This window comes from Manihot esculenta, chromosome 17, assembly GCF_001659605.2.
Source record: "Manihot esculenta cultivar AM560-2 chromosome 17, M.esculenta_v8, whole genome shotgun sequence".
NCBI lineage: Eukaryota > Viridiplantae > Streptophyta > Magnoliopsida > Malpighiales > Euphorbiaceae > Manihot > Manihot esculenta.
In genome coordinates this window covers 32,702,896-32,715,465 of record NC_035177.2, presented here as the reverse complement: position 1 = coordinate 32,715,465, position 12,570 = coordinate 32,702,896, and the positions used below count along the sequence as shown (strand labels likewise).

Sequence of the window (12,570 nt, the reverse complement as noted above, 5' to 3'; positions counted from 1 at the left end):
ATTTAAACACATACACCGGTAGAGAAAAATGAAACGCATAAACTAAAATGCTAGTTATTTTTAAGAATAACAAGAAAACTCTCAAAATTTATAAAAAGCAAAGAAAAAAAAAGATAGAATTTTATTTTAATAATAATAATTTTTCTCTCTCATAATTTTCCTGTTTTAAATGAGAATAAAACTAGTGGATATAGGATAGTTCAAGATTTTAAAAACCTTAAAAAAAATTTCATTAGCTTAAAAACTTCGTTCCAAATAGAATGTAATAGTGAGTTCCTTTTTTTTTTTTTTTTTCCTTTTTTTTGTTATCTATTGAAAACTGTGGGTGTAGGCAGGCCCATATTCTCTTGCTGGTGTATTGGGGCCATGGAAAGTTTTTTTTTTTTTTTTTAAATCAATGTATGAAGATTTTTGGAGAAGGGGAAAAAAAAAAAAAAGCACATGACGTTTCCTCAGCGGATAAGAACGTATATAAATGTAAGGCCAATATCTCATAATACATAAACTACCAAATTTCACAGCCATGGTGGTTGTGAGTCTTGTGACACCATATCTCCACCCCCAAACCTTCACTTCCTGCAACCAAATTTCACCATTTTTGCACCATTTCCATCAAATCTACACTAATTGCAGAAGACCCACTAGACAAAAAGTGCACAACTATAATGGGTTCGTTTCTGTTACAGCTTACATGGAGAAACCCAACTCCATTTCCAGTTTTGCCAACAAAGTCATTGGTTCTCTACCTGTAGTTGGCCTTATAGCTAGAATTTTCAGCGATGAAGGCGGTGTTGGTGCTGATACCATTGATTTCGCAGAGTTTAGGAGGAGAGTGGGCAAGAAGTGCACTGTCAATGATTCTAGAGCTTTTTATGAGTTCCAGGATCGGCGAGGCAAAGTAAGTCTGATTTCTTGTGTTACAATACAATTTAGTTGGGATTAAAACTGTATGACTCGTTGATTGTGCCATTGATGGCCGAAGCTTCTATGTACAATCAAATTTATTATCACTATTTGGAGGGTTAAGTTGTAGTTATCCTTGAGTTGCTGAATTATGTTTCTGCTTTTATTGTAATTTTGTTGATTGTATTTGTTATTTTAATGTCTGCTAGTTTGGAATTAAGTTCTTGAAATTTTGTTTCTGGGTAGGCAGGGGATCCTTTGTATGTTCTATTGTGCTGTTGGCTAGCAGCTGTTGGTGCTGGTCTTCTCAAATCTGAAGAGATTTTAGAGGGGGTAGCAAGGCTTCGGATATCAAATGATATTGAATTTGAAGAGGAGAATTTCATTTCATTGATGAATGAGGCAAAAGAGGTTGGAAATCTTTCATAATCCTGTTTAGTTTCTCTTGTTTTTGACTTCCATGAATTCAAGATGGCAAACAATTCAATTCTTCCTTCGAATGGCATCTGAAAGTGCTAACTTTCTTCTCACAATGAGATTTCAATTACAGGAGCAGCTTCATGTGATCTACCAAGATTTAGTTTCTAACTCAAATTGTATTCATTTATTTCATGTGTTTTGATTTCATACGTGAACCTACTTATAAGATTGAGGCCTCATGAAGTAAAAGTTCTATCATCTGCAAAGCGTAGGAAAGCATACTAACAAATTTCTTAGACTTTCTAATTGGATGTAGGATTGGAGTAACAAATTTCTTAGCAACTAAAGGAGGCAATTGTGTAAGCCAAGTTAAGGCTAAAAGTTTGATCTGCAATGAATTCAAGAGTGGCTGTTCATAGATAATCTTACTGTCTTAACCTTTCTCTCTCTGCAATCAGGGTTCTAAAATAACAATCAGTGAACCGCAGGATTTATGGAAACCTAAGGAATTAGTTGCATTCAGTTCTTGCCGTGTATTTAGATTGTCAAATGCTGGTGATACAAGCATATATCCCAGTACGATGACCATAAATGCAACTGCACTTAAGATTGTGTTAAAGCATACAAATTAGTGGACAGAATGTATGCTACAGCCTGAAGTGCATTGATTAAGGGCTGATAAAGTATTCAGTACCATCTAGTTTTGTAAGTCATAGAACTCATGCCTATTGATAGACTTGGATTTTCCTTCTTACTAGTGGAGCACATAATCATGGCTGTGAATTAGTTCTTCATGAATGAGGTTCTGGGCTTTAGTTATGCTTGGTATTTTGATTTACTCTTAAGTCTTAGGTTGAATGTTGTTATTGGCTAGAGTCTTGCTGATAATGATTTCATGTTTTAGAAACGAGCAAAATTAAATATTGAAACCCCCAGCATCCCCATGGATGTACGAGCTGAGAAGGCACTTGAAGCAATTTATGTTTGCTGCTTCGGGAGGAATCCTATAGAAAAGGAAGATGAGGAATTGCTGTGTCTCATGCTGAGTGCTGTTTTTCCATCGGTTGAGCAGCCAGAAATACAAAGAATTGTCAAAGACAAGGCGAAGAAAGTGGCTGAAGGTACTGATGAAGTCAAGGTTCCAGAGCCAAAGAACTTGCCAAAAGAAGCTGTAAAGTTGCAAATGAAGGATCTCCAATTCCTTAAACAAAATACAGAGACTTGAAATGGAAATGCTTTTATTCTTACCACCACAACTTCTGAGTGAGTGCGTGATGAAGAACTCCAACGGTATGTGCTTGGAATTTTGTTGCTTATGTTGCATGTAAAATAAAAAACTGTACTCCAAAGAAGAAAAATCCCTCAAAGTCCATTGCCATTTTTAGAATGTGGCAAGGATAGACTTGGTAGAAAACAGTTGAGATTTGATTTCTTTCTTAAGCTGTCGTAGGCACACAACTAAGTAACTAATGAAATTGATTGAATTTCTTGTTTTTGTGAATTAAATTTAAGATTGGCTTTTCTCTTTACCTCTCAAAGCAAATTTCACTACACTTCTTTTGGAATCAGTGACTTGAATATATGAGGTAGATACAGAGTTTGTTTTTTGGAAATAGTGGCATTGGGCCAAACTCTTTGAGATTGGTGGAAGTTGTTGTAAAGCTCAACTATCTTTGTAAGCATTTACTACTAGTGAGTTATCTAATGTTTTCCTTAGATGTCTTTGAGAGTACTATAGAAGGGAGAAAATCCTTGTAGAGTAGCAGCAAATTGAGAGAGACTTTTTTTTGTGTATTTGGGTCAAGGGATGTGAGTATCACGATTTGTAGAGGTCGAGTGGATTATGAGTGAGAAAAGTCTAGCTTTTATAATTGATTTTCTCATAATTGAGGTTTTCTTCGTGGAGTAGGCTTAAATATGATATCGCTTTTCGTTTTTTTTGGAATGCCAAATTTTGAAAAAATTTAAAAGAAATTACTTCTTTTTTTTTTTTTTAATTTTTGTATTTGGCAAAACCAACGTATAAGAGTTCAATTCCCTTTAATTCTTGTGAGAATTGATTTTGAATTAAAAATAAATCTTCTTAAAATTGTTATAATTTTTTAAGAAATTATTTCATTTAAAGTTATTTACATTAAAATTACTTAATTAGCCCTTTTATTTTCTTTTTCTTTTTCTTTTATTTTTTTAATTTTGAATTTATTTCTTATTTTTAATTAAAAATTGCTCTTTACAAAAATTATTTTAATTTAATAGTGACTATTAATAATTAATCATTTATAATTAATATTAAAAAATTTATTATATTATTTTGTTAATTAAAAAAAATAATTTTTATATTTTTAATGGTAAAAAGTTATATGTAAAAGTCAGATTTTAAATGTTATAAAAATATTAGTAATGACTTTTCTAATAAAAAATGGTTGTTATTTATAAGAATAAATATTTATATTTAGTTTAAAAATAATAAGAATGATAAATAAATTAAATTAATTTAAATTTTATTATAATTTGTCTAATATAAAAGAATTTAATTGAATTCTATTACAATTAAATTGATTCTAATCATAAATTGAATTCTATGAATAGAAAAGAATAGAATTCAATTCTTTTCTTGGAAGTATTGTACATAACTTGTTTTGACGTATGGTTTGGAATATTAAAGTTGGAAAGCATAAAATTTGAAGTGGAGCTATTAAATACAGAAAATAATTTTAATTTGTTGTAAAACAACGTGAATAATGTCATTTGTGGTGTGCTACAAGAATTAATCAAATGATTAACGAAATGCAACTGGTAACCATCAATAATAGTGATCGGAAGGTTTTTAATACAAGTATGGGAACAATTTGATTGACATTAGCTTTTAATGTAAATTATAATGTCCTTGAAGAGACTGACTTGTGAAAAAATTAGAAAGTTTATATATGTCTAATTCACTCATCGATCACTAACAACTTTGAAGGGAGAAATGTTTTGATGTGTAAGATCATCTTAATACTTTTAATACATAATTTACTCAATTAGCTAGCGTTGTGTGAAGCTTGATGAAAAATAAAGTTCTTGCTTCTAATTTATCTTTCAAGCTTGATGATGTCTTTCACAATATTGTAAAAATTTGATAATGGCTCTAACAGTTAGAAATGAGATACTAAAGATGCAGAAAGTTGTTGCAATAATTTTACATGATGAGAAATTCAAGATCTCTAGTGGCAATGATATAGAGCTCTTGTTACTTATTCTAATAGTATACAACAAGAGTATAGGAGAGAGATTGGCTTACGTTATTAATAATTTTGATAATTAAAATTTGATTAAATTTTATCCTAATGTATTTATATTTATCTTAATCCAATTATTATTATAAATATTACAATAGCTCATTTAGTTATATTTTAATTAATAATTAATATAAAAACATCTTTTATTAATAATTTATATTTTGAAATTTAATAATCCAACAAATATTTAACTTATATTTATTTAAAATATAATATTCATAAATGTATAAATGTTATTAGAAAATATATATTATTATCAAATGTAAACCCTTCTCAAACTCATACAGAAGTCAATTATATATTAAATTATTTTATATTTTATCCTTAAATAACAGTATTGGAATAAATTATACTAAATTCTTGGTTGAGGATTTAGCATCCATTTATAACTAAAGAAATCCCAAAAGTTCAAATTAATGGAATCGCGTCCGATCACACACTCACACACGATCAAAGGGGAAATTTTTATCTCACATACAAGATACTGATATATGCACGAAGTTGCAGATGGATCATAACCATCTTAAGTTCAGTCGATACAGCATACTCATTGTTTTTTCTCAAGAAAAACTTGGAACCTCTATGAAGGTTACATTATTCTAGGACCTTGAAAACAGATCACTGATATTGACTTGCTATTTTACCTTCCTTCACAATGTAATTCTGTAGAGGAAATTCCTCTCCCTTGAAGTATCTATCAAGCATGTCCTTCACTCCAGCTGCATATCGCAACTGCACATATTCCATTCAGTTTCAGTTCCAAGAAAGAAAAAGAGAGAAATGCAGTCTAGAACATCAATGAAAAAGGAGATGAGGATAAAACTTGAGGAGGAAAATGTACTTGTGCATCAATGGTGGTTCCAGAAATATGAGGGGTCATAGCTTGATTTGGCATATAACGCCATGCATGATCCTTTGGAGCTGGTTGTGGATACCAAACATCCCCGCTATATCCTGCAATTATCAGCAAACAACATATCATTATTGAAGCTCTCAATGTATATCACAATAAAAAGAAGCAAAAAATCATAAGGTTCCTATCCTTTCACCGTCAGAAGGAATAGTGCGAGGAAACCCCTGAAAACTTAAATGATAGCTAACATTCAGATACAGTAGCGTGCATGAAGAAAATAGGTTTCAACATTATTAGCTATTCCAATTCAAAATATCAAATATAACAATCAAGTTTCAGCTAACTATTTCGTTACCTCCAATCTGTCCACTTGAGCAAGCATCAACAACTGCTTGTGTATCCATAATTGCTCCTCGAGCATTATTAACGATGAGAACCCCTTTCTTCATCTTTGCAATCTTATCTTTATTAAACAACCCCCTGAATTGCAAAGAAAAAGAGCAAGTGCGCTAATAAGATTAATACAACGTTTTAGATGATATGGAAATATCAATCACAAAATATTATTTTAGCGACCTGAAGACAAAATAGTTGTATACAAAGTTGTATAATATGATCTTAAACATATGAAACTTAGCTTAAGGAGAGTAGCAAAAAGTGGAAAAGGAAAACATAGAATTTTGGAAGAGGAAGCAAAACTCGTGAATTTGCAGGAGTCAAAATTCTACCTTGTCTTCTCCGTAAGAGGTGTGTTGATAACAATTATGTCACACTTGGGAAGCATTGCATCGAGATCCTCTTCAAATTTCGCCCCAGTTTGATTCTCCAATTCAGGGTCCATCTTAAGTCGATCATGATAGAGGAGATTACAGTTAAAAGGTTTCAAACGCTGGAGCAAAAGCCTACCAATGCGTCCAGCACCAACAGTTCCCACTGTCTTTCCTTCCAGATCATAGGCTCTGTAGGCGATACCAGCTACATTCCATTCCCCATTAATAACCTGATGATATCCAGGCAAGAAATTCCTGAGAAGAATAAGAATTCTCATGAGCTCGTCTTCTGCAACTGAGACAACATTGCTTCCTGTCACCTCTGCAACAGTTAACCCGGCGTCAGCTGCCGCCTTCAGATCTATATGGTCAGACCCAATTCCAGCTGTGAGAAGCAGTTGCAAATTTTTGGCCTTTTTTATCCTTTCTGCCGTAACATAGGCAGGGTGGAAGGGTGTAGTTATGAGGACATGGAGATCAGGGATATGCTTTTCAAGTTCTGTGACAAGGAACAAAGAAAGTGGAAGAGAAAAATAAATATGATCTTAAAAATAGTTAATCAAATAAATGATTGAATGATTCAACTTATTTTAACCTTTTCAAAATCTACCATTAACAAGTTTTAGGCTGTAGCTCCGCTCAGTTGGCTACTTTTTGAGAACAGTGACCAGTGAATGTTTATGCCCTTTGCATGTGTCTCTGTCTCTGCGTAAAGGTTAATAGCGATATAATTTAAAACACTCACCACAGTCTGGCCCTTCTTTGTCATCAGTAACAATGTATCGGTGGCCTTTTGATTCCAACCACTCACGTATGCCTAAAGCTCCCTCCGCACACCCCAAGAAATTGGGATTCATTGCAGCGTACTCATTGGCCTTGTAGAAAACCCCCACAATCTTTTTGCTCCCTGCAGAAGCCTGTGTAGAGAAGCTATACCAGTAAAATTAAGATTTACACATATGCCGAAACAAAGATTCATGCAATCATTCACCATTTCCGTTTGGTTTCTGAATTTCTTATGTTTACTTACCTCGTTGCTTGCACATGTTTTCCACCACATAACTTTATATTTATTTTTTTAGCATATTTAATACCATAAAATTAGATAGATAATTAATAATTCATTGATTTATTAGACCAAGTTATAAGTTGGTTTGAAATCAAAGCTGAAATTTGATTTCAAAATCCATTAAAGTCATTTTGATCAAAATTGATTTACATTAATTTAAACCAAAATTGATCGATTGAAGTTAGTTTAAATCAAATTTCTAGTTTAAAAAATAAAAAATTTAAAATAATTTTCGGTTGTTGGGTACTAATTCTCGTCCCTAAACTTTAAATTAGAACTGCCGATTCAGTAAGAATGCTCCAACGGCCACCCTTAATGGAATCCACATTCCACACCTCGTTATATCATTTTAGAATTAAAAAGTTTCAGAGGCTAAATGAACCAACAAAATATAAGCTATTATATACGCTATTAATTATTAAAAATTAATAAAATTAATTTAAATAATTTATTAAGAAATATATATCCCATTCTTTATTAAGAATTTTCTAAAAAAAAAAAAAAGAATACTTCGCTTAAACTGTTACTTCAAAAGTAATTGAAAATATTTACAAGTATAATTAATTTAAACACAACCAATAAAAATAAAAGAAATCACTGTAGAATTATTTTATATTATTAATAAAAATAGCGTTAATGTGGCTAAGAGGTTATGAACTGGCAGTATCGATAAGTTAAAAATTTTAGGACTCTGCCAACGCCGTCGATGAAAAGTTAGATAGGGACACCGAGACGGAGGCATTAGGTGATAAGTCAGAATGGAGTGGCAAACAGGCAGTGTCATGTGAAAAATGACAGTCCACTCGCACTTCGCCAGATGTTATTGTCACCGCCGTTAACGCCTTTGTTTTGACGTCACCAACGTTATCAAAAAATGAATTAGCGAGTAGTCAGTAATCAATAAACCCATAGAACACTAATCCAGACCGTTGAATTGCAGAAGTAAAATTTGCCTTATGATCATCGCGAGATAATTGCCTTGCTGATCAGTGACCATATATATCAGATCCTTGTTTTTACTTGGCAGATAATCTACAAATTAAAGGAAGAAGAAGACGAAGGAGAAGAGATGATGGATTTGCTTACATGCAAGTGTCTACCGAGAGCAGAAGAGCCAGAGATCCCAAAAGATGAGGGGAAAGCGCGAATTGCAGAGGTAGCAGCACGCTTCATCGCCATTTTTGAGCTGGAGAGTCGAGAGCTACAGTGAATTGAAAAAGGAGGAGAAGAAATTGAGAGGGATTTTACAGGGAAAAGGGATAGATGTGTCTTCTTGTGTAAATATCTCCAGTTGAAAGTGTTTATATAGGCCAAATTTCGGGTTATTATTAAAATTATGTGAAAAAAAAATTACTAAAGTAATATCCAATCAAAATTATTTACCAAAAAACATGTTTTGCTCGTCATTTTCTTGAACAATTTAGTTCAATTCGTATGATAAAAAAAAATTAAGGACTTATTTGATTTAATATGATCTATTTTATGAGAAGTATATTTTTTATATTTCAAGAATTTTACTTTAAGAATGTAGTAGAAAAATATATTTAATTTATAAAATAATTAAATTTTAAAATATAATAATATTTAAAATATAATAATATTTAAAATATAATAAATTTATAAATTTTATTATGCTTAATAGATAAGTAGAATTTATTAAGAATAATTTGAGTAAATTACTTTCTTTATATAAAGAAAATAAAATATATCTTAAAAATTTATTTTAATAATTCAAATCAAATAAAAAAATTTATATTTATTAAAAAATACTATTTCTTCGCTTATTCACTCAAATCAAATAAAATCTAAATTCACATTGAAAATACCGATAAAAAAGGCATTTTCACTAAACACTAAGCGAAAAATTGGCAATTGTCACATCCGTAGGCTAGATTGTCTTACGCCTTTTTTTTCATACTTATTAAAAAAATAATTAAGTTGTTTTAAATTTTTATATTACTGAGTGCTGCAAATTTATACTTTATATATTATTTAATCATATAATTTTAAATATTTTTTCTATTTAATCTTTTGTGATGAATACTAAAACAAATTAACTGATTACTTTTCTTTTTGGTTTGTGCCAATACATAAGAAAGCAAATATGGTTTATACAAATATTATTTTATTGATATTTGCATAGGAATTTATCTCAGAAGATGTCATTACTCATGGCATTTTTAGTTTTTCATGTTAGGCCCTATAATCCCATCTACAGATGTGATAATTAACAAATTCTTAAGAAAACACCATTTTATTATAATTTTCACTTCTAGTGTGAATTTATTTGTTTAAGAAAACGCTACTTAAAATGATTTTTTGTTTTGAGAAACCTTTTATATTGATAAATTGTCTTAATTTAACATTATTTTGATAAATATTTTTTCTATTTTATTTTAATAATAAAACCCTCAAATTCCAGTATCCATGACGTGGGGACCTTTTTGGCCTTATATTTATTCGCATTCTCATGCTTTGCTTGATAAAAAAAAAAAAACATAAAAAAATAAATTGAGATTATCATTTTATTTTTATTTGAAAATAAAAGAAATAAAAAATATTATTATATCCGGTCTCTGTCACCTCACTAAAAGTATTGGAATATTTACCTGAATCATTAAATTTTGTTTCTGATGCCTTATCGATAAATGGAGGCATTCCTTCCATGGATGGTCTGTTTTACCAATAACAAGCTTAGGCACCAATTGTATTGTTTAATAGTACAACCTTATAAGAATAGAAGAAAATAGTACCATGCACCTTCAATGTAGAAAATGCTGCTATAGATTAGGTTACATTGAAAATTGTTTATGTCCTTCCCCGTGCTTTAGTTCATATTTATTAGTTTTTTAATAAAATTTTTATTTTTGATATTTGTTGAATTATAATTTTAACATAGTTTAAAATTAACTAGATGATTGGTGTGATTATTTTAATTTGTGATTATATATGAATTTAAATAAATTTATTTATTAATTAAATTACTGTATGTTATTTGTTATCGTATTTATATATTGTTTGCTAACACATGTAATTAATTTTCATATTTAAAATATTTAAATTTTAATGTTTAATAATTTTGAAATTTTAGCAAATTGTAAAGTTATTATTATTTCTTAATTTTCTTTGACCACTCAATCCGTTAGTAGTACTTTATTTATTCGGTAGAATTTGAATATTATGTAAATATTATTAAATGAATTTGAAACTATATAAATAGTAAAATTAAAATATTAAATAGATTTTGAATGAATTTAAAAATTTTACATGTAATTGAGTTTGAATTTAGTACCCTTAATTTCATAAGTACTCCATCTATTTACATTTCTAGTGATTCTCTCAAATCTCTTTTGTCGATGGTTGTTTCTCTTGCCGCTGTTTTCTTGCATGTTATTTGTAGTGTTTTGATTTTTATTATTTTCTTCTACTGTACCATTATAGTTGCTCTCACATGCTTGATCTGGTTCTGTCGGTGACTATGGCGAGTGTCCATACTCCTACGGTGCGGTGCTGTGGCGGTTTTGTTATTATCCGTTTGGTTATTATTTTCTCTTTTTGCCTGTTTGGCTCTTGTTTTATTCTTTTGTCAGTTTGGCTATTGCTGGTTTTATTCTTTTGTCTGTTTGACAATTGCTGGTTTGATTAGGACTGTTTTGTTAATTTTAGTTCGTATTGGTCTGTTTAAATATGATTCCAGTTTGTTAGAGATGGCAAGCGGGCGGATTTTCACGAGTATTCGATCCGTCCAAATTCTATTAGAACAGATTTAGGTTTTTACAAAACGAATTTAGACGAACTCAGATTTAAAAAATTTTACTCATTTCGGATTCGGGTAGGGTTTGATCCTTGATGAAATTTCTATTCCTCTAGGTTGCTTAGATGTATATAATCATGCATTAGATACTTCTACTGATTAATTCAGTTGAGATGCTTGTGTTTGGATGTTACATAGTTTGAACCAATTCTTATGACCTCCTCAAGACCTCTAAGCTTGTATACAAATGGGAAGTTGGCGACACTCTCAAGCAGCTCCACGATCGCAAGCTTTATTATCCTTCTTTCAAGATTCATCCCTTTAGAATCTCACCTAAATTACTTAGTATTTTGTTAATCTGCATTTTATGTGTTTTTAGCTGTTTACTAAGAACTGTATATATGCCAAATTGGCTTCTTGAATGGTTATGGGCTTGCGTCAAAGTTGCTTATTACTCATTTGATTACTTATAATTATTATTAAAACTGTTACAACTTGATTTTTGAAAATTGCATTTGATTTAGCTGAGATTCAGTTGAAAGTTTGTATGATCTAATTCTATGGAGTAGGTGCTACTCTCTTATTTATTAGAATTTACTTGTATACCATTACTATCCCCTAAACACTCATTTTTTTTTATATAACTCTAGTTGCACAAATAAATTTGGTGAATTCAACTTTCTGCTTAGGAATAGGGTTCTTTAACATTGTGTAATTCAAACAACCAAATATGAAATTTTGCACTTATTCCTATTGTTGAGGAAACCGTTGATATAGTAATAACTAGTAACTTGATAAGTTTGAAATTCTGAGTGATGTTCAATTATGTAAATAAACTGTGTAAGTATATGATAAAGATTATTCTGAAATAAAACAAGGTTGAATTTCTTCTAAATGAAAGAATGCCTACATATTGTTAGAATTGAAATGGACTTAGACATCAAAACATTATATCATTCGATGATAGCTTCTTTAAATTTTCTTTGAGTTGATGAGAGGTTGGTTAAACAACTATATAAACTTATAAGCTTTTTAAGCTACTAGGACTTGTCATTTCAAATTTGTTGGTGTTTGATCTGTAGCATTCGTTGTTTTTGAAAATTTACTAGTGTTTGATTTGTAATATTTGAACAGCTAATTGGGAGTTGACTCAGATGATTTTGTTGGTAAGGAATGCTAAAAATCAATTGTTTTATTTTTGAAATTGATTATTTCAAGCATCCCCATATTTAACTCAGGCTTTTCTTAATTTCCAAGTCCTAATGCTATGTTAACGAACCTAAGGAATCCAATTGCAATATATTGAAGTGTTCAAACTTCTAATGTAACCTTCAGTACAGCTACTAACCGAACAACAATGATTATTTTAAATTGCTATTTGAGTTGGGTAACAATTTTAGAGTAGGTAAAGGTTAGATATAGTTAATTGGGCAAACAATATAGATACACACATATACATTTGGGCATAAATGGATTTTGCTATTATATCACTATTGACTTCAATATCCTATCTTTAATAG

At 30.5% G+C, this 12,570-nt stretch overlaps 2 protein-coding genes across 2 annotated transcripts; one reads left to right on the top strand and one right to left on the bottom strand.

The window, feature by feature from the left end:
• The first annotated feature begins 492 nt into the window (after positions 1-492).
• On the top strand, positions 493-2,852 carry LOC110604448 (photosystem I assembly factor PSA3, chloroplastic). Its single transcript, XM_021742606.2, has 3 exons — positions 493-898; positions 1,150-1,314; positions 2,228-2,852. The coding sequence occupies exons 1-3, from the start codon at positions 524-526 to the stop codon at positions 2,546-2,548; spliced, it is 861 nt and encodes a 286-aa protein (XP_021598298.1). The 5' UTR covers positions 493-523; the 3' UTR covers positions 2,549-2,852.
• Positions 2,853-5,056: 2,204 nt separating this feature from the next.
• On the bottom strand, positions 5,057-8,578 carry LOC110605475 (formate dehydrogenase, mitochondrial). Its single transcript, XM_021744072.2, has 6 exons — positions 8,383-8,578; positions 6,973-7,144; positions 6,186-6,726; positions 5,813-5,937; positions 5,446-5,558; positions 5,057-5,336 (listed from the first exon to the last, which is right to left on the bottom strand). The coding sequence occupies exons 1-6, from the start codon at positions 8,473-8,475 to the stop codon at positions 5,223-5,225; spliced, it is 1,158 nt and encodes a 385-aa protein (XP_021599764.1). The 5' UTR covers positions 8,476-8,578; the 3' UTR covers positions 5,057-5,222.
• Positions 8,579-12,570: the final 3,992 nt, after the last annotated feature.